Raw genomic sequence first — 23096 nt, 5'->3', positions numbered from 1 at the left:
AACCTGGGCTCTCGTCTCACAAACTTAGATTCTTACTGGGAAAACGTAGGTGAAATAAGTAAAGAATGGAACCAAACCACTGAGTTGTTAAATTTCGGTTCAGACTGTTTGCCTAGAGGTGAAAGGTGACTGAGACTTAAAATAGGCAGAAAAGTCTATGAGTCTTTAGGAATTATGAGTATTGAAGAATGAATAGCATTTATGTAGGTTAAGGAGAGTGTCTTCAATAAGAATAAGAATATAAGCTCTTAGAGAGCAGAGATGTTTTATTCTATTTCTTCACCTTTTTCAACCTTTGACAGAGTATCAAGCACAAGTGTATAGGCCGGTGTTATTTGCTGCATTAAACCCTTGGCTGCTCAGTTGGGCAGGTCCTGTTAAAGTTAGTGGTAGCAAATCTTTAAAGGGCATGTGGCCTTCAACTTAATCTCTGATGCCTGCACATTGCAACCAAAGAAGTAATTAACACCTGCCTGGTAGTATACTACCTTTAAAGTAGTAATTTTTGACCTTTGGTGTAACAGAGAATCACCTGGCTTCAACTTAGAGATTTTGGTTCCTTAGGCCCTGGGGTTTGACTTATCCATCTGCAATTTTAATAAGTACTCTAGATGACTGTGATGCACAGGCTGCCACACTTTCTTGGAGAGTTTGCAGGCTTAAGAGCTGTGAAGAGTGATTAATCAGTTACTTAACATTTTAATATCTGAATTTTTAAGGAACAGTGGTATTTTGAAGCCCACGGCCTGTAGTAAGTAAGAAAAGTCACTAGAACTTATTTAGCCTCGTCTCCCTACCCTAGTTATCCCTTTGTCTGTTCCAGTTCTTTGCTGTGGTATATTTTTCAACTTTGTGGCTCTCCCTGTTTCCTTTTCTCTAATTCTACATTTTCTCCTCCGGCTCCCCATTCACTACCGGCTTGACCACAATATATAATTAAACTAATTATTTTTGTTTTTCAGGTATAATTAGCCTCTTCTTTATCTCTCAGCGAGCCATCACACTCTCTCCAATGTTAGTTTTTTTTTTTAGTTCCCTTTGGTGCTTCATGGTATCTCTCCATTCTGTTTTCCTTGGGTTAGAGCCAAAACAGCCCCTTCCTGATTTAGGGTAGCATTATAGTCTTTGAAAACCCTTCTCTCCTGGGAAATACACTATTAGTGTTTGTAATTGTTTGAGTCTGGCAGGGAGTAACTTTTTTTTACCGTTTGAGTTTCTTTGGACATTTAACTGCATAGTTGATTGCATATTTGTAGGCTTTGCATTACATTACGTCTCATCTAATGGGATATAGGTGTTCACAGACTCTCATAGAAATGGGAAGAAGAGTCCCATCAGTTGAATGGTCTGAATATAATTTTGCTACCATCAGTTGGCCAGAATATTTTGCTCCTTTGTTTAGGAGCTGCCTCATAGAAATGGTAGGAATTAAATTAGTAATATCATTGAGTCAACCTAAATGATTAGGGCAGTTTTCAACTGTCTGAGCAATCTTTCTCCCATTAGTAGAAGAGGAACTCCTAAAGAGCAAGTTATTTGTCACCTCTATCTTTGTGTCTTGTCAGACGATCTGTATACTAGAGTAAAAGTGGCTATTGAGCTATACTACAAATGTGTAGGCACCCCACCCTTTTTTGAAAAAAATAACTCCTGGGCTGTTTGCTTTGTTGGTAGAGGTAAACTTCTCTTTTCACTTTCATTCCCTTACCCCTGTAGGAATTCAGAGCTCTTCTTTCATTTGTCTTTTAATGCTGAGTAGCAGGATATCAGCTCTTTTTTATCTCCATATTTTGTAGCTTGAGATTGGTTGCCAGCATCAAAACAAACCAAAAAAAAAAAGCACAACAGTAAACAATATGAATGCCTTCTGGAGTTTTTATGAAGATTGATTTAATAATTTTTATATTAAAAAGCTATCAAAATGATGCACATTGTTAAAAATCTAATAAAAAGCCTTTAGTGAAAAGCAGCCTCTCTACCCCTTCCCACTCTCAGTCCTGCTGCCTAAAGGCAACCACTTATACAAGTTTTTGGTTTTTTGATTTTTCAAACTTGAATTTTCTTGGATCTATCCTTTTCCAGTCTTCTACCCCATGGAATAGAAGTTCTTCAAGGTAGCAGGAACCAATGTGACTTCACATGATATAAAGTCACGTAAAGTTCATTTTCTATGTGCTAGATGCTCAGTAATACAGTGGTCATTGTATTTGTGCAGAGTTGTATGGTACAGTTTTACAAATCTAAATTAAAGAAAATTGGTTATTTTCTGTGTTTTAGAAAACAGTCCTGTAAACAGTGAAACTAGAAAATTTTACAATTAAAACTATAAAAATGAGGTTTTGATTTAATAACTTAGTTTATATGCATCTTATTTTTTATACCAAAATACTAAATGGAAGCTGAGTATTGTAATGGAGCAATTCATTATCCTTTTTTCTTTAAAACTGAAATGTGCATGTGGGGGAATGTATAAAACATATACAGTTTAAATGTAATTACATAGTGTTTACCCATGTCACAACAGAAATAGAGCTTGTTTATTAAGATAGAAATCCCCCAGCGGGACTTTCCTGGTGGTCCAGTGGCTAAGACTCCCTGCTCCCAACGCAGCTGGCCCAGGTTTGATCCCTGGTCGGGGAACTAGATCCCTCAGGCCTCAACTAAAGATCCCGCATGCGGCAATGAAGATCCCAAGTGCCACAACTAAGACCCAGCACAGCCAAATAAATAAACAAATATTTAAAAAGAAAAAAAGAAATCCCCCACTCTGCCCATGTCTGTTTATCCTTAAAAATAACTATTATCCTGATTTTTGTGATAAGCTTTTCTTTATAGTTTTACCCCTTTGAACTTTATTTAAATGGATCACACCATATATATTCTATAGTGACTTGCTTCTTTCATTTAACTCTATTAGCTTTATCTTACTTAATTTTAATTGCAGAGTAGTATTACATTGTCTGTATCGGAATGTATTTATTCCTTCTTGTTGATGGCAGTAGATTATTTCCAGTTTGGGAACACTCTTGCACATAATTCTTGGAGCATACATGCAAGCATATGTGAAGAGTTTACAAAGAGTATGGAGAGAATGAATATTTAAGATACTTCAGAGTTTTTCATTATCTTTCCTAGGAACAGATGCCTGCTATTGATGCCTTCCTACCCATTCAGCATCTTACTATGGTGTTTTGCCCTGGGGACTAAAATCTTCCAGGACCCTAAACAAATGGGCAGTTGATGCCTTTAGAGTAAGTTGCAAACATTAGTATATTTGACCACTAAACACTAAGCAGTTTAGCATGCCTGTCATTTATTAACTAGAGTTTAATTAGTTCAAACATTTTGGATAAAAAACAAATTTTGATAGACCATTATAATCCCTATTATATACATAAAAACAATATTATTATTGATATGTATGAAGTAAAGGTATAAAAATATAGACAGTTGGGGCAACATCAATTTTAGAATAGTCGGAGGAGATTGGTGAGGGATATACAGAAGGCTCTAACTATATTTGACTTTTTTATTCTTAAGAATCTGAAACAAATTATGGAAAAGTGTTAATGTAATGTGAAGCTGGGTGATGGGTATGTCAATGTATTCTTTCTTTGGTTGAACTATTTCACAGTAAATTGTGCTATATAAGGGGTAGTTTATTTTTGCCCCACATTTACATATAACTGAGAAATAATGTTTAATTTGTTGAGGAGTAGAAGTTGATTTTTTTAAAAAGTGAATAAACTCTACATCAGTTAAAAAAAAATCACCATTTCAGTGAAGGAGATTAGGTAGATTCAGAATTAAGTTATAATAGGACCGTGTATCTGTCCCACATAACTAACAAGATGGCTCTGGGCATACTTCTTTTTTTAATAAATTTATTTTATTTATTTTTATTTTTGGCTGCGTTGGCTCTTCATTGCTGCGCGCGGGCTTTTTCTAGTTATGGCGAGCAGGGGCTACTCTTCTCTGCGCAGACTTCTCATTGCGGTGGCTTCTCTTGTGGTGGAGCACGGGCTCTAGGCACGCAGGCTCAGTAGTTGTGGCGCACAGGCTTAGTTGCTCCGCCGCATGTGGGATCTTCCTGGACCAGGGCTCAAGCCCATGTCCCCTGAATTGGCAGGCAGATTCTTAACCACTGTGCCACCAGGGAAGTCCTCTAGGCATACTTCTGATGAGTAAATGATAATTTCCAGTTGAGATCCATTGGAGCTATAGTTTGCTAGAAATAATTTAGTCTTTAGAATCATCACACATTCAAATATTTTTCAAAAACACATTTTAGAACAAAGATTCATAAAACATAATTGATATAGTATTAACTGACACTGATAAACTTTTAAGTAGCTAATACCCCAAATCAGACTTTTACATCTAACCAGATTTATTACCATAATTAGTGTTTCATCTTGTTTCCTGATATGGGTGTCATCTTGTTTCCTTAAAATTCTTACTATAATGATAGTAATTCTTGCATTTTTAGTGACTTTTTTTGTTATAAACTTGATATGGAATCTTTATATAAGATTTCCAAAATTTAATAATGTAAATGTGGGAGTTGTTATAAAAAGGGAAACATAGATCTTAATCCAGTGTTTTGCTTTTGCAGTCATCTCTTGGCTCTCTTTTTTGAGCTCTTTTTCACAGTGTCCGTATAAGTAGTGGCAGGGACAAAGAGGAACAAATGAAAGTAGAAGTCATAGGATTTTATAGTTGGAAGGGTTCTTAAAAGTCATGCAATTCAGGGGGCTTCTGGATTTGTTATTATTATGTTCCTTTTCATCCTATATAATTCATTGATTTCATTCAACAATTATTTATTGTCTGTTAGGGAGAATTCTTGATGCTGAGGAGTACAGCAGACAGAGATTTTCCTATGGCAATTTAGAACATATCCATGCTGATGGAACCAATGCCGTATTTTGTGTTCTTGGCCGCACTGTGTGGCATGTGGAATCTTGGTTTCCGGATCAGGGATTGAACCCGTGGCCCCTGCTTTTGACGTGCAGAGTCTTAACCACTGGACTGCCAGGGAAGCCCCCAGTGCTGTGTTGGTGGTGGTGTGTAGCCTGTACCTTTTAGGCAAGATAGAAAAGGTTAGACCCGCAAGCTTCTTGTTAAGATCTCTACACATGGCATTCCTAAGGTGGGCTATAGCCTTTGTTCTGCAGAAGGTCAGAACACTTTGTGAGAGGCATCACTGAAGATGGGCTGCTTTTTGCATCTTAGATATTTCTGTTTGTTATAATTGAAGCCTAATAATCATGATTTATCTTTCTTTGGTAATAATATTTTTCTAAGCACTGAGTCCTAGCGAATGTTTAAAATTCCTTTCCAGGTAATCTTTGTGTTTATTTAGAATTTTATGTCTTAAAGAAGCTTGTTAAAGTATGCTGGAAGAATATATACAGTATTATACTATTTATATAAGGTTAAATATATACCACACAAAGCACACATATATTAAAGCATAAAGAAAAAGAACGTGAAGATTTTAGATTTAAATTAGAATAATCTGAATTAATGTTATATGTGTTTTAGTTTGAGAGACAGTTCATATTTAGAAACAGAAATTTGTGTTATTTGTTTATTCAGAACGTTTTATGGCATGAACTGTTAAGCTGGGTGTTATATTTGATCCTTTCGTCTTTGGATCAGAGACAAATATGTGGGCTGTTATAGGATCATTTATAACCTGTTAGTCTTCCGAATAAACTGAAAGGAAGGTGTACTGTTCGTCTGCACTTGGAAGAATAGAACAGCTGCTCACCATTGTTAGCATATTTGATTGTTGAGAAGTGGTAGACGCCAGGTTCTCTGCAGATGTCCTGAGACTTTTCTGACCATTTTCGGGTAGTTCGACCCAAGCATCAGAGCCAGAGGCTGTGGGAAGGGAGCTAATGTGTAAGGAAATGGACAATTCCCTTAGGGTTCAGGGAGCATTTATTCCCTAGATACTGGGGACAGTTGAGGGTAATACATTTACAAGTAAGAGCAGAAATATACTAAAGATATGCTAGGAAGGCACTAGTAGCTCTTAACACTGTTGAAAAGAATGAACTAGATATTTTCATTGAAAAATACTGAATAAAAATGAAATTGTTTTCCAAGATACTCATTTAAGAAATGTTACTTGCTTTAGGAACATGGTGCCATGTTTAAAGCTGATTATTACATGTATATTAAATTCTCTTTAGGAAAGAAAGACCATAAGATGAGCTTACTTGCAGTAAAATATTGAGTCATTGTGGACATTGACCTAGAGACAAATAGCACTATAGCCTGGTGAAATTGTAGTTGTGGTAACTTATAGCTTAGGTAAGAATTGACCAATGGAGAAGATGGCTGTATTGTGCCCAAGTTTTTATGGAATATGACGCATATGAATGATGAATTGAGATGATTCTTAGGAATTATTAGTTGGGGAGGCAGCTAGGCATGATGAAAAGTGAGCATCTCTGTTTTAGTTGTAATTAATTGCAAGCTTGCTTAAAATGACTTAAAACAGTAATAAGTATTCACCTATTGGGAATGGAGTTCTATTTGCTTTGCGTATAGTTGGGGAACATATGTGAATAGATAATGTGAGCCATGTTTTGGATATACTGAGAAGAGAGCAAGGGAGTGGAGGTAGTTAGATTGGGGGGGAACACAAATTGTAATCAGGGAGAAGTGCTCACAAGGAGCCATGGTAAAAATGACCAGAGATCAAAGAGGCAAGGTGTCTGTCCTGCTGTTTTGAGTCAGTTGTTCAAAGTGGTTTTTTGTTTTTTGTTTTGTTTTTGGTGGTAGTTATCTTTTTTGAGAGGTAAAGGCAGGGTGGGGAGAGCGTCTTCTGTCTAGGTGGTCACATGTTATTTACCTAACCAGTTGGGTAAAATAGTTTGGGGGCTGTCCTGTTGTTCAGAGACTTGATTTTTTTACTCACTCATTGTGGTTTTCAAGTCTTAATTTGTAAGGTACTTACTCCTAAGAGTACTTCTTAAGAAATCTATTAATAACGAGTCTTCATGTGTGTAATGAACTTAGATCCCAACCTCAGAATACCTTTTTAATTGTTCTGTTTTCATAAACACTCTTTGCCAATTCTATCTTATACTTCTGACACCAGGCTTTGATACCTTTTCACATAAACTATTGGACTATTTATAAAACAAGACATAAAGATGTAGCAGAGAAGGCAGGAAATACTTGACGTTTGTATGCCATATCTTGTTCTCTGCTTCCTGTCAGTTAAACCACGATGAGAGGAACAGAGACACAGATGTACAATTGCTGCTCTAATTTCCCATTCGGGAGACCAATTAGGTATAAAGCTTATTTCATTAAACTTCTGTCACTTGTTGATTCTAGGCATGTTGTAGTCTTGTTTTGTGTTATATGGGTTGTATGGATCACAATGAGATGTTTGATATAGAAAATATAAAATGTGTTTACTTTTGTGAAATTTTTATAAGTCATAAAAGACTGGCATTCAAATTTGTATCTATGGTATACATGCAATATGAAATGATAAGCTAGTATGTTGGTCTCAAAATTTTGACAAGCATTAATTTATTTTTGTATTTTGGTTTATCAGTATTTTTTAAAACTTTTAGAGCACTTTATGGTTTACAAAGGAAAATCTTACTAGGTACAACTTTAAGATGATGAAAGGAAGGCCACAGAGGTTGACCTATCCAAGAAAATAAAGTTAGTAAATGGCAGGACTAGGATTTGGATGCAGGTCTTCTGATGCTAAATCTTGTGTCCTTTTAGGAAAAGGTTTGTTTTCATTAAATTACTATTTTACCTATTATTCAGTGATTTAACCTTTTAGGTTTTCCTTAGCTTCTTCTATCTGCAATGTGCCCCCAGCAAATAATTACTGAATATTATGGGAGAATAAGCTTTGTAGCCACTTCTGCTACATCTTTTGTCTTAGCTGATAGACTGATTGCCCGTAGTGTCATAGTGTTTTTTTCCTGTCCTTCTCCCTTACCCACTGGTGTCTGGCAGATAGGTCCCTAATGAGCACTTGTGAAATAAGTAAAAGAATGTAGATAGTACTGATATGATTTCTGAAGGCCACCTAGTATATAGGAAAAGATAATACAGGGGGAATTTTCTCTTCTTCCTTGAAGTGTTTATATTTGTGAAGGGAATGCTTTAAAAATTTCCAACAAACTTTTTTGGTTGTTGTTAAATTTCAATTAACTCAAAGTCAAATTAAAAATTAAAGTGAAATAGAGGCCCTGAGGTTTGCCTGGAAGAAGTCAGCCATTGGATTTAGCTGTATCTATTTTCACCTCAAATTTTCCCTTCGCCTCTCCTTATGTGCCTACAGATGGTCTGAAAGGTAAGAAATTCTCCCACAACTCTTACTGTCCACTTCGAGTGGGAGAGGTCACATTTTCTGTGTCTAGTTGCCAGGGATCGAGAGGTACCTGGAAGTTAGACATGGGAGGAGAGGGGCAGAGTTTCTTCTGTTCATGGGTTGTAAGATAACTGTATTGCGTGATAGTCTCACATTTTTAAAGCAGAATATTTTGAGGGGGAACATCAAGATCACCAGATTAGAAGCCCTTCAAAGGCAGAAGTTTTGGTCTGTTTTGTTCTGTGCTGTATTCCTGCCACCTAGAATAGAGTCTAACATGTTGTAGGTACTCAGTGGAGTGTATGAATAGATGAATGAGCAGGAGCTGAAGTCAGACGTGCTCAAACTCTCTCTGAGCATCTTGAGTATTCCTTTGACAAATAGTTACCATGGGCCGTCTGTGTAAGCTGTGGGAGTATGGTGGTGACCATGACAAAGTCCTTTTGCCCTTATTTGGTTGGCTTTGTCAACCAAATGCATGGTTATTACTGATATGAAGATTAAATGACAGATATAGCAACATACTGTAGCATAAGGCCTGGCACATGTAAATAGTAGCTATTATTTTCTTCTTATTTATTTCTAATTTGTTATCATCTCTTTCTTAAATTCCTTGAGGATAAGTATCATGGTTTCTTCGTATCTGTGCAAAAACATCAGTGGTTGTAGAGATGTTTAAGAATTACGTAAAGTAGTATATATGTCTTGCTTTATAAATTGTAAAAGCACTTATTAGACACTAAGATATTACCAACAAATGATCACGTAAATGGACCTTATTGTGCTGTTGTACAATTTCTGGATGTGTCTTCATGCTAAAGTATTTTTAAAAATCTAATAAGTGCCTGTTATATCTACTAAAGCATCTTTGAATTCTTGAACTTCCAAAGAGTAAGGCAAAGCCATAAAGCAGAAAATACTTCTAACAAAGAGCAAGTTTAATGCAGCTAGACATTCTTACAGGAGTATCTCTCTTTTAAACATCACCCTGGAAGGAAGTAGATTCCTTGAAAGTTGGTGATAGAAGTCTCTATTAAGTGACTAAGAAACTTTCATCTGTCATGGGTATCATATCCTTCTTCACTAACTGAATCAGCATCATCTTTTCAAAATACTTAATACTAAATGGCAATATACAATCATCCATAGATGCAGTGAGTTCATAGATTTCAAAGTTTCACTGGTATCCAAATGGATGTAGGACAATTTTGATGTTCAATTGAAGAACTTGTAAGAAAGGTTATATCGTAATAAGTCATATCTTTTTGAAAATTTTATTTTCCTATTTCTCCCTTCTTCCAATCCTTAGGCAGAGAACAAAAAGTTGAAGTAAACTAGTGATTTTTGTTTGTTTTGAATAACTTCCCCACACCCTGGGTAGTTTAAAAATCATTGTTGAGAATCTCTATTACAAGTAATTAATGAAGAATTTAAGGAGGACAGTATACACATTAGTGGCTAGAAGTTATCAGTGTAGCAGTCAAGCTATGGAATGTTTGTTTAAACTGTCCTCATCATTTTTAGATGGTAGTTACCAGATCCCACTTGCACTGGGCTTTGTAATCTTGGGACCACACTCTGTTGTTGCAACCGGATATGAAAACCTCCAGGAACTTTGCACTTCTTCTTTCCAAATCAAGCCTAAATTCCACTGCCTGACTTTCAAGACCCTCCATAATTGGTTTTGCTTTGCTTATTTAACCACATTTTCTACTATTTCCCATTGTCAACTCTTAGCTCTGGTCAGGCTGTTAACTATCTCCAAACTTACTTTGGTAGGTTTTGATTCTCTTTATTCTTCTGTGTCTCAGCCTTCTCTCTGTCTCTGTCTCTGTCTCTGTCTCTGTCTCTCTCTCTCTCTCTCACACACACACACACACACACATGCATGCACATATGTACACATGTATGCACATATAAGCAAACATGCACATACACACACTTTCCCTTTCCCTGTGGTCTCTCCACATCCTATGTCACTTTAAGGTTGAGTTTAAGTCCTTTATTGTCTAAAGTGTTCCCTTGATCCATTTGACCGTCCCCTTTTCTGAAGTGCTACAGTATTGATCAGCTTTATTAGCGTTTAATTAAATGCTAACTTTTGGTGTTCAGTTGTTTTCTCTCTTGGTCTTGTTTCCTGAACTAGATTGTGAGCTTCACAGGAACAAGCCCATGCAGTATCTCTTTGTCTTTCCCACAGTGCTGAGCTAAGGGGAAGTTCACTAAATATTCACCAATTTTTTTTTTACCACCAAGTCAATCAGTAGACCATGGTTGCTTCTGAAAATGGATGTTGTGGAAGGCCTAAAAATTGAACTGTTCTGTATTATAAATCTTTTTTTTTTTTTTTTTTTGCCACACCATGCGGCCTGTGGGATCTTAGTTCCCCGACCAGGGATCAAACCCGTGCCCTCGGCAGTGAAAGCGTGGAGTCCTAACCACTGGACTGCCAAGGAATTCCCTGTATTATAAATCTTTATATTACTTGTGAATGATATTTAAAGTTTGCTTCAACTTAAGATATGTACAATAGGAAGATACGAAGTTACATGTGTAATTTATACTAAGCCCATGCCCCTCCACTTTCTCATCTCACATCTTGTGGTTTTACTGCTTCTAGTTTTTTTGGTGTCATTGAGTTTAGCATCTTAGGTGAGAGCCAGGTACTTAACGAGGATGATTGTAGGAGGAATCCCATTTTAAGGATCTTGACATGGAGCGTCAGAATCTTTTGATTATATCCAAACTTATTTAAACTAGATTTCTATTATCTAGAGAAGAAAAGGGGTATGCTATGAAATTGGGGATATTCTCGCACATAGTGAGCAGGAAGTTTTGTGCACAAGGATCTTTGAGTCCATCAAACTTGTTGGTGACTTGGGAAAAGGTGAAAATGCTTTGCATCTCTAGAGTTTATATCCTTAAGTCTGGTCCCACTGTGACTTGGAAGAGGCCGCTAAAATGCCACAGGTATAAAAGGTTATGATCACCCAAGAAGATGTGGAGAGATCTGGATTGAGCCTATCATTCAGCACAGATGAAGCCTGGGAAAGGGTAGTACATACAGGGTGCTGGGGGGAATTGGGGCAGGGCCGACTTGGGCTTCTTTAATTCGGGGGTGGGGTAAGGGGGCCATGAGAGACTATAAAATGCGGAAATGCTGGTGTACCTATTTTTGAGATGGGAGTGAAGAGAAGTAAAAAAATTGTGACAGAGGTGTCCTTTTTAAGCTTGGTCCATGAACATTCCCAGTCAGTCTTCTGGTGCAGGTGATCAGATACCCCGTTTTTACAAATCTGACTGGCTGCATTTTTCTCATACCTTTTGGGACATCATGAAGAGCCACTTCAGCCCTGTTAATGAATTTGAAGTTTTTCTTATAGGCAGTGGAAGCCACTGCTTAGTTTTTTTTTTTTAAATTAATTAATTAATTATTTTTGGCAGCGTTGTGTCTTTGTTGCTGCACGCGGGCTTTCTCTAGTTGTGGTACATGGGGGCTACTCTTCGTTGCAGTGCGTGGGCTTCTTATTGTGGTGGCTTCTCTTGTTGCGGAGCATGGGCTCTAGGCGCGCAGGCTTCAGTAGTTGTGGCACGTGGGCTCAGTAGTTGTGGCTTGTGGGCTCTAGAGCACAGGCTCCAAAGTTGTGGCACACGGGCTTAGTTGCTCCGCAGCATGTGGGATCTTCCCGGACCAGGGCTTGAGCCCGTGTCCCCTGCATTAGCAGGCGGATTCTTAACCACTGCGTCACCAGGGAAGTCCCTTTTTTTTTTTTTTAAATTGAAGTATACTTGATTTACAGTGTTGCGTTGATTAGTTTTAAGTAGAGAAGTAAGTTGATCATATTTTCATTTTTGGTTAATTACTCCTATTGCAGGGTGAAGAACCACAAGGGGAGCTAGAGTAAAGGTAGTAATGACCCATCAATTGAACACAGAGCTCCTATCACCTAAAAATACAATCTGTGGCCGTTAAGCTTTTCATGTAACCTTTGATTTTGTTTTCACCTGATGGTGTGTCTCTTCCTAAGAGTGAAACTTCTCATGACAGAGTAACAGTCTCTTCTAGAAGAGTATTGTGTAGTGTGGGAGTTAGAGATGGCAGGAGCTGTGTCCTGTAGCAAAATCTCCTGTGGGACTTCACAGCAACATCCCTGGCTTTTCCCCTTCACTTTGGGCCAGAAGGAAACACTGTTATTGATGGGAATCTGCCATATTCTCAGGTGAGGGAACCATTGGACTAGAGCGTATCTTTTCTCTGATGATAATATTAAACAGGGGAATAAACAACCACAGAAATGAAACAGTTTTCTTGTGAGCTGATTCTTGTTTGTTACAGAAAGAAAAATGTTAACTGCCTGATCAGGTCTTGCTGATAAGCACATTTCAGCATATTTGTGTTCCCGAGCTAGGTGTGTTTTGTCGGAGTTTAGATTTTGCGTGCTGGAGGAAAGAAAGATCCTTCAGTCAGTTTATTTGCATAATAAAAACACCAATAAATGACATTTTTGACAATTATCACTTTCAGCCACTTGGGGAAAGTAAATTTTTTTTTTTCATGACCAAGGTTAAAAGACTATCTGATTACTGTTGGGTATTTCTCTTTGGTTTTAAATTCTCTTGTTTTCAGAACATGCTCAGAAAAAGGGTTAATCTTGAGACCACAGGTAAGAACAGGTCTAGGTATGTGATATGGTTTTGCAAGGTGCTACAAATGCTGCCTGAGTGTAATGTGACACCAGGTAGGCCCAAGTGGCCAATGATGGGAAGTGGAGAACAATGTGAAAGAACCGGCCTTTCAGGTCTGGGGAGTGAGTAATTGCAGCCTGTCCTCTGAGTACTGGAACTGTTCTGGGGTGTCAGCAAAAAGGCCAAGCATAGAGAAGTCAGCCTGTTCCCTTGATCATATTGACTTTGTGGGGTTTTTGTTGTTGTTGTTGTTGTTTCACTTTAGCATGGTTGAAGCTAAGGTGAGCTTATTCAGGTTTCCAAGGCCTGCTTTGGCTTTGCATATATCACCAGAATACAAAAAACATCAATTTGTGTTTCATTCACATGGAAATAAAAATATACTTTTGAAAAAGATCTAAGTACTTCACTTTCCCTGCCCTCCCCCTCAGTTTCAATGAAAGATGCCTAAAGCAGCAGAGCTACTTAAAAGATACAGATGGTTATATATATGGTACTTATATGATTCCAAGAACATATTTTTAAACTTTTTCTACATTTTCTTGAATTCCTTGAATATTTGAAATGAGTTAAAGGTGGTAGTATAGAACATTTTCTTTTTGAATTAAGAGAACCCTGAATGCAGTAGGGAATGATTTGCTCCTCTGTGACATTTACTTGTATTTTTTTCTCTTCTATTTTGTGTATAGAGTACATGATTTAGAGAGTGCTATGCAGTGAGATTTATTTTACAATTAGTGTCTTTTTTTGTTTGTTTGTTTCCTTATTCAGTAGAAACTGAGGGTCTACCCTTGTTGGGGGAGGTTAAAGTCTGGTTACTTAACTGTAACTACATTTTGATGTGTTTATTATTTTTTTTTCTTATCTACAAGTTTTTAGTGTGATAGCAATAGTGTATTCAAAGAACTAGCAAGAAAAATGTCAATAAAATTTATTTTAAAGTATTTTAATGAGTTATTGTGGTAGCTTTATAAAAAGGCTTACTGATGTTTCCTTTTCACTTTTTTAGGCTGAGTGAAAGGTAAAGCAAGATAGTATGATATGATAGAACTTGGAAACGAACAACAATAGTAAAATTTTAAGATTTAAAGCAATAATAGAAAAATCTAGAAACTCCTCTTTTTCAGTTATTCCACATAAAAATGTGGAAAATGATTTACCAGGTAGCAAATACGTGTAAGGGATTTCTTATTTGTCCAGATATTCTACTAATGAAAAATACTAATGAAGTTCTATTAATGTAGAGAATTGGGCTGGGAATTGGGGAAAAATAGAGAATTGTTGCTTTCTTTGTCATTAACTGTCTGTGTGACCTTGGACAAGTCAGACTGGGCTAGGCCCAAATTCTCTAACTGTTCAACAAATGCATTGTCCTAGGTAATCCTTACATCTTTTTTAGTTCTAAAAGTGTATGATTCCACACTTTTCAGATTGAGAATGGGCAGACCCTTGGAAGATTGTATAGAATTTATCTTGTTACCACTGATTTATTATTTTCATTTCTGCTGGGAGCTAATATAAAGCATTCTACCATACTAGAAAACAACTGGAAAGGCCTAACTATGGTCTGTTACAGAAGAATTCCATTCATTACAGTTTATGGATTTATTGCTTGCTTCTCATTTCTAACTTGAATAGCTTCTCTTCTCTCACGTTTCTTGCTCTATTTTCTTTAGTTTTTATTGTATTTCTTCTAGTTTCATGGTTTTTCCAATATACTTCCTGTTCTTACGATGGGTGTATCTGTATGCTGAAAAGGGTGGTTTATCAGGTTACCACTTCATATAAAAATACTTTCCGTTCAGGTACTTGGCATCTGGGGTTACTACATAGTTCCAGTTCTTTAGATACTCCCCACCTTATAAATACACACACACACACACACACACACACACACAGAGTCTGAATACTTTATTAGAGATAGTCATTCAAATTAAAGGTAGTCATTCAACCACCCAATTGCTCTAAGTTGGTGTATTTTACCTTCTTTGGGCCAGAACTGTCTAATCTAAAAACTTGTTCCTCTTTTATTTGATTGGTTCCCTTTGTCAGTTTTCATATTGAGCGTAATGAGTTGGTAGCCTAATAACTTCCAAAGGTTGGCAGTGATTATTTAAAAGTATCATTATGAATTAATGGGTTTATAGACCCTTGTGTTTAAAGCCCTTTTGAAGGGAACTTAAATTTGCATTCAATTAGGGATTAGAAGGCAAGTGTGAAAAGTATTAAAAACTGATTTTGACTATCATATGTTTATAATACCTGAAATCTTTTATAATAAGTTATATAACAATTAACCATTGAGTTGGCTGTGTAGCCAGTAATGTGGCTAAGGGTTTTGTATTTACAATCAGTAAATTCATTTTGTTTGGATTAGGGACATAATGGAACTCTGTGTTAAGGGAGCCTTGCCAGACAGGGTGTGGTCCTAACCTTGAAGCAACTGGATTTATCAAACAGGTGCCAAATTTTTAGGCACTGGAGTAGAATTATACTTTTGTTGATAATGGGGCTATAGTGTTCTTTGTTGGAGTCTAGCAAATAGCTGTGGTAAAGGAGACTCCTAGGGAGTATGGAAATGAGACTTAAGGAATAATTTGTTATCTGGCAAGCATGTGTTACATATCTCTTGCACTGTACATAGATTATAATGAAGCTAATGTTTATTGAGTAAAATTTATATGCCAAGCATTCTGCACATACATTCGCATCTCATCTTCACAGAAACTCTAGATGTTGGTGGTGTTATGCCCATTTTACAGAATGAGAAAACTGTGGCTTATACCTATTTTGCAGAAAGAAGAGACTGACACTAAGTAAGTAACTTGTCCAAAGTCACAGTGCAGAAGATTCAAACCCAAGTGGTCTGATTCCAGAGCCTGTGCTTCTAACCATTTTGCTTGAGCTACTACTTTACCTTAAATTTGAAGCTTAGTTTGGCAATAAGCGGTGAGGACCTCATTGATGAGACATTCCTTTGGCATGTCTCCTTGAAGAATAAGAATATGGTCCTTACCGAGTTGAAAAATATGACAGCCAGCTTGGGGAGTTTTTATTATTTGATGGATTCCCAACTGGATGACTGCACAAAACTGTGAAGTAAGTTAACTGTCTGTGTCTTTGTGTTGAATTAATAGTTTTCACTTTTTACTTGTTATTTTATAAAGACTAAGTGACACTTCGAAAATGAAATATGTTTGGAAACTATTAATACAGCAAAGTGTTCCTGAATATAATACATATAGCTAATGGTTAGTAATTCAACCAATTTTTAAATTTCCTGAAGACCTTATAATTTTGTTAGAGTAGAAAAAAGGCCTCTACTTTACGCTGAGTACCCATGTTTTTTCCACACTAGAGCAGATTTGAGGAGTAAAATGATAAGTTTAGTTTTGGACATGTTGTAGACACGTTGACTGTGAGGAGCACTGACACGGACTTATCCACTAGACAGTTTAGTGAGTGGATTTGGACATCGGGAGCTGAACTAGAGAAGGAAGTTTGTTTTTTCTAATTTGATATATGTATTTACTTAGAAACCTGTGTTCTAGGGAATTCCCTAGCATGGCAGTTCAGTGGTTAAGACTCCGTGCTTCCACTGCAGGGGACACGATTTCCATCCCTGGCCGGGGAACTAAGATCCTGCAAGCTGCACGGTGCGGCCTAAATAAATAAATAATAAGAAAAAAACCTTAAAAAGAAAAAGAAACCTGTGTTCTGAACTATTACAGCATAAAGGATTTGGGTAGATTTAGAGGCTGTGTATTGTAGTCATGGACAGAGTCCTGATTGAGGAGATGAAGATTCTAGTTATAATTCTGTTAATGCTTTCAGATTGTGAGACCCTGGACACAGAACTCAGTTTACTCATGAAAAATTGAATCATTGATCTAGGTGTCCAGTCTCATCTCTTGCTGAAAAAATTTTAATACACTGAGGCTGTGTTACTTAAGTACCTCTAATATGTATGGGTGGTACCTCTGGATCAGGAATTAGAAAAATTCTTCCCAAGAACCACCTTGGTGCCGTAGGCTGTATAACTACTCAGAGAAGAGGAAGAGCAGTGGGATAGAGTGAAAGAAGACAGAGGGTCAGAGGACTAATGAAGCCAATAAAATAATGGAGGAGCTTTCCTTTACTTACACATTTTCAGTTTATGAACTTCTATATAGAAATGAACAGAGTGAAGGTATCTCTTCTTATCCTAACAAAGGCTTAGTGATGATGGGCTGTCATTTCAGTTTCGGTTGATTACTGTTGGTTCCTAGTGTGTACTGTAAGATATAGGTATGTTGATTGCTTGTCCTTATTTTTGAGACTAAAAAAAACATTTATTAAAGAACAGTAGCACTGTGGAAGTGCTAGTAAGAAAAGGTTTGTGACTGCAATGGAAAAGAAAGTGAAACTTTACACAGATGTGTTCACACTGGTCATTGGGACAGTGTCACCTTTGTATTTATGAATAAATGGATTTTGGAATAGTCTTTTGGAATCTAACCTTTTACAGAGAAATTTTCCTATCAGGAAACATCCCTTGATTCTGGTTATACTTTCTTACTGTGGTTCTTTAAGTTTAGAATAATGATTTCCGTCTTATCAAAAGTACTACAGTAATTCTTTCAAAGAACATACATAGAGCGTAAATATCTGTGATAGATTTTCAAAACAATATCTGTCAATATTATCCTTTTTATTATTAGTATTATATTATTATCATTAATATAATCCTTTTTATTATTATTACCAAACCGCAGAGGTTTGGTAGGTACAGAAGAAACTTTAGACAATGGTTATTTACCCAGAGAAGTTTTGCTCTAATTATTTTGGTGCCTGGTACATAGCTTTGCAAATAATAGATACTGAAACACGTACTCAGTTGAATTAGGGGGACATAATTTTCAAGTGTGAGACAGTGTACAGTTAGTGCTAATTTGGTGATGGGGCAATAAGTACTGTATTTTTGAAGGCCCATGTAGGTCAAGGCATAGAGGTTGGGAGGCTCTGTGAAAGAAATGGGACTTGAGCATTGAAAGATGGAGAAGATGGGAATGGGTACTGAGAAGTGGGAGGGGAATTCCAGGAATGGGGAATAGTAGAAGTTGAAAATGGAGGTAAGAATGAATGTAGTTTGTGTGGAGGACCTAAGAAGGAAAGCCTAGTACAGAAGAATTGGGTGAGAGTTTAAAGGAAAATATTGTATGTATGTTTTATGTTTCTATGTCTGTCTGATGAATTTTGGTCAAAGTACTTTCCCCCGCACCAGACATGGTACAGTACTCAAAAACTACAGTGCTAAAAATACTTTCCCAGTGTTGGAGTTGAAGTCTTTATTAAAAGAGATGGAGTGGGTGTGGGAAACTGCTGGGTTAGAATTTAGTGAGTAGAAATATTGAATTGAATTGAATTCTTAACTTTTTTTTTGGATTTCCTGTTAGGGAAACCACAGTCATCCATGATGACCCCCTAGAGTCTGCAATATATACGAAATTGGCTTTACTGAAATTAGGAAAATGAGTATGTGATTTAGCTAGCACATACTGGCTGGATTTAAGTTTTCAGGGAAACTGATTTCACGAGATCAGCTTCATTCCTGAACTTGTCTCTTTAAAATTAAAATTGTAAATGCTGTTTCAAAGAACTAGATGTTATTTAATGTGCTTATTTTTATGTCTTTGTCTTTTCATGTCATATTTATGGCCATAACCGTATGAAGCAATATTTAATAAAATTGTGATAAACTTTTAATTTCCCTTTACTTTTGTTAGTAGTGGTAACTTTAAAAAAATATATTGTTAAATATGCAAACATCTTTGGCAGGCACTCTTTAAAGTTTTTCTCCCTCTGCTGCGAAATTGTTTTCACTCTTAAGTTGCGTTTCTGTTTTTCTATTGTAAAGTGCACTTCTTTGCATGTTCTAATTTGCCATGACGTGGTCAAGTGCTGTTTCCTTCCTGTTGCTTGCAAGCCTGTGCTAGAGATAAGGATACATTTCAGTGCATTAAAAAAGAAGCCACCGAAGACAGGCTTAAGCATGGTAAAGCATTCTACTTATCAGAAACCTTTTTAAAGAACAGAAAGAGTGAGCTTTATTTCTGCTTATTTTTAAAAGCTCTTAAAATAGTACTATTAAACTTTAAATGTATTAGACAGATTTTAAATCCTTATATATATTAGGCCTAACAAGGATACTGTCTGAATGTTTCTATTAAGGCAAAAATATGTTATGAAATTACTCATGGAGTAGGAATTCCTATGTGTGTGGTTTGCTAGGTTAGTAGAAAGAAGGAAATTGTTTATATATGCTTTATTGCAATTAAAAAAACCTAGTTATGGCTGGGTAGATTTTTTTTTTTTAATAAATAGTACTTTGTAGTTTAATGGGGGTTCGGGTGGGGGGAGAATGGCTTCAATTTTCAGTAATGAGAGGTGATCTTATCTTAGCAGGAATGAAATCTTAAAAGAAAATATATGTCTAGTATTTTTTAAAAAAAACAACAACCCTGTATTCACTAGTCATGTTGGTTTTGTTTAAAAACATTAACAAAAAAATGCTTTGGAGACATTGCTGTCTGTATTAACTGTCATATTCAAAATAGTATGATTGCTTTCTCATAACTAACTTATGTTTTTCAGGTCAAGAAGTTCTAGAGAAGAAAAATTTCAGAAAAATTGCCTCAATTTAAGTAAAATCCCAGTGAACCAAGAAAATTTGAAGCACCTTCCTTAAAGAAAACCTGGTATACAGTAACTTCACAGACTTAGCTTGGGTTATTTACACAAATTGGTCACTGGACTCTGCTGCCTGGTACTTGAACCTGTTTGGAATTTTTCTCATGTGGATCTAAGGGGAATGCTTTATTATGGCTGCTGTTGTCCAACAGAACGACCTAGTATTTGAATTTGCTAGTAACGTCATGGAGGATGAACAACAGGTATGAATGAGACTTAGAGAAAATCAGATTTTAATAAATTTATTATTTTACTTTTTCTATTTGTCTCAAAATTATTTCCTTTAAAAGACAGTAGGAGAAACTTTATTAATGTAAAAATTCAGATATTAAAAATGTGGAGGTAATGTGATTTTATGTGTTAAGTACTAGTTAATTCATTAAGAAAGAATCTTATCCTTAGCTTTGATGTGGTAACAAGGATATAATACTATTGGGGTTAGCTTGTTTTTCTGTAAAATGAGACTTAACAGGAAATACCTTAAGTAATTATTTCAGAGTACTTTGAAAAGTTCTAGATGACATACTGACAAGACGTAAATTTTTCTTAGGACTGGTGATTGTAATAGTTGCTTGCAATTACACAGTTTTAATATATGTGGTTAATTAAGATTTATAATCCTGGACTATTCCTTCAAGGGGATGGAAAGATGTTAGCAGTCTCATTATCAGACATCATTTCAGTCCAAAGCATGTGACTCTGAGGAAGTTACTTAACTTCTCTAGATCCTGGTTTCATCATCTGCTGAATGAAGGGATTGAACTGAAGAATTTCTAAATTGGCTTTCTTTTATTGAATTTGTACAAGATGTGTAAATTACTATTTCTAGAGTGTAAGAAAGATCCAAGAGATAACGAGAAAAGGACTGAGTTAATTCTGGTCTCCTCCCTCCCCACTAGAGGTTCTTGGGACTTGATAATTTACTTCATTTTGAACAGGTTATTTGGGAATGTAAGACGTGATGTGAGAGAAATCACGTGTTAGAAAGATTCATTGTACTGGGAAAAATATTTTGAGGGCTAGTAGACTTAAAATAATGTCTAATAAAGTTGATTTGAATATTGAAGTAAGCCTAATCCTAAATATCTAACTTTAATAGGCCAATTATAATGTATCATGCTTTTATTCTAGGTGATTCTTACTTTCGGCAGGGTATTGTAATTTCTTAGTTCTTTGTATTGTACTGTTGAGTGAAGAGACAGAATAAAACATTTATAAATAAACCTACAAACGGTGAGAATTTCGATTAAGGTGCTGTAAAATCAAGGTGAGCTTTGGCTAGGGAGGAAAAAAGTGTGAGGGAGAAGATTGCATCCCAATTAAAAATAGTTTATGGATTTAATCTAGGGACAATAGAAAAGACATTTTAGAAGGAGAAAGTGTTTTGAATTTGTTTTAAAACAGTATGTTTCTGTATACGTTAAGGTTTGAAAACTGTGTGTTTACTGTGCAGCCCTCGAAGATGAAAGATGTGGTGAGGTTTGTTCTTGGGATGTGGCCACAGGGGACAGAGCTCTAAGCCGCTCACTGGTATATGCTTCCAGTGCACTGGCTTTGACACTCTTTAACCATAAGAAATACGTTTTACATCATGGTGCAGCATTCATACATGTATCTATATAGGCTTAGAATAAGTTTTCCAAGACAGTACCTACCCTTACCATCTGTGATGTACTTAGTTTAACTTGGAGAGGTTATTAATGACTTTGGATAGGGAGATGCATTAACATCACAATGCACGTATATATTTTTTCTTATTTATTTATCTATCTATTTATTTATTTATAAAAAGTTATTTATCTTTTATCTAACAAAATGAATATGTATTAGTTTTTTCAGATATTATTATAAGGACTTAACAAATGTGAAACATAGGGCAAATACTATCATCCCTATTTTACAATGAGGAAATTGAGAGAATAGATAGGTTGAGTGACTTACCCGAAGTCATACATACAGTTGGTAAATATTGGAGCTACAACTTGAACCCAAGCAGTTTGACTCTCACTAATGATGTTGAATACTCTTGCCATGATGTATGCTGATTGTACTATATTATAATCAGTTGGCCAGGTTTAGGGTTTTTCCATCTGTGGCCATGAGCACAGCAAACTTAACTTGATGCTTGCAGGGGTAGATCCAGTAGTGTCAGATTTATTAGCATCTTATCTATTAAGTAGATGTAGCTCTACTTTGTTGTTTTTTGTTTCCTTAAATTTGTTTTCGGTATAAAAGTCGTAGCATGCCAATTATAAAACAAGTCATCTAATAGAAAAAGAAAGTAAATCGTGAGAGTCTCTTTTCAGTTACTGTCCCTAATCCTGTTCTCCCCAGAAGATACCAGAATTGACTATTTGATGTGTAATTTTTTGGACCAAGGCCTAAACAAAAGAACAATATACATACATACCAACCTATATACACAGGTTGTTTTTAAGATACAAATGAAAGAATGTAATATCTTTTTTGTGACTTATTTTCACTTAATGTATTATAAATATTTGTGTGTTTGTATGCCGGCTCTGCATCATTTATTTTTCTACATGGTGGATGGATTATAATTTATTTTACCAGTATTTGATCATGAGTAATTGGCTATTCCCACTAGTTTGCTAATATATTATAAATGAATATCCTTGTTTGGGAGGCAATAGACCTATAATGGTTAAGAGCTCAGATACTGGAGTCAGAGCACCTGGATTTGAATCTTTGCTCCACTACTTATTATCTCTGTGACCTTGGGCAAGTTACTTAACCTCCCTGTGTCTTAGTTTCCTTACCTGCAAAACAGGGATCATAATAACAGACTTGGTATTGTAGTTAGGGTTGTGACAATTAAATGTGTTGATGTATATAAAGTTCTTAGAACTGTGCCTGGCACATAGTAATATTTACTGAGCACTGTCATTTTATTACTTCACGTGCACGCGCATGAAGTTTGTAGTGTATCTTTGTACACTTGTATGACTATTTCTGTAGTAAATTTTTAAAAGTAGAATTACTGAGTTTACTAAAAGTATATTCAAAAAACTGTATCAGTTTCTACTACCACTAACAGTATATTTCTCAAACCGTCACTAACAGAAATCCTTTTTTTGTTCAGTCTTTTGGGTGAAAAAAATTACATTAAAAAAAATTAAATTTTACCATTTAATTTGCATTTTCTTGACTACTAGTATTGAGGTTGTGGGATTGTTCCATTAGCTTTATTTATTGTTGATTTGAATTTTCTTTGAATTAATAATATCCTTTTGCCTGGTAGTTCTTTATATATTATAAATTTACATCAGTGTCATTGTCTTCTAATTCACTGTACAGT

General features: G+C 35.9%; 1 protein-coding gene across 4 annotated transcripts in view; it reads left to right on the top strand.

Moving 5' to 3' along the window:
* The window catches only part of ELF1 (E74 like ETS transcription factor 1), a 105100-nt gene that overhangs the window by 31202 nt on the left and 50802 nt on the right, over nucleotides 1-23096 (top strand). For 3 of the 4 annotated variants that reach the window (XM_082675596.1, XM_082675598.1, XM_082675595.1), the window contains exon 2: nucleotides 19682-19980. In XM_082675596.1, coding sequence (XP_082531722.1) covers nucleotides 19909-19980 — 72 coding nt within the window. In that variant the 5' untranslated portion in view covers nucleotides 19682-19908. Of the gene's footprint in view, nucleotides 1-19053; nucleotides 19083-19681; nucleotides 19981-23096 lie in introns of those variants that run through there. The other variant, XM_082675597.1, reaches the window with a different exon arrangement.

This window comes from Grampus griseus, assembly GCF_964374135.1.
Source record: "Grampus griseus genome assembly, chromosome: 18".
Classification (NCBI taxonomy): domain Eukaryota; kingdom Metazoa; phylum Chordata; class Mammalia; order Artiodactyla; family Delphinidae; genus Grampus; species Grampus griseus.
This window is presented reverse-complemented; position numbering and strand designations above follow the sequence as displayed.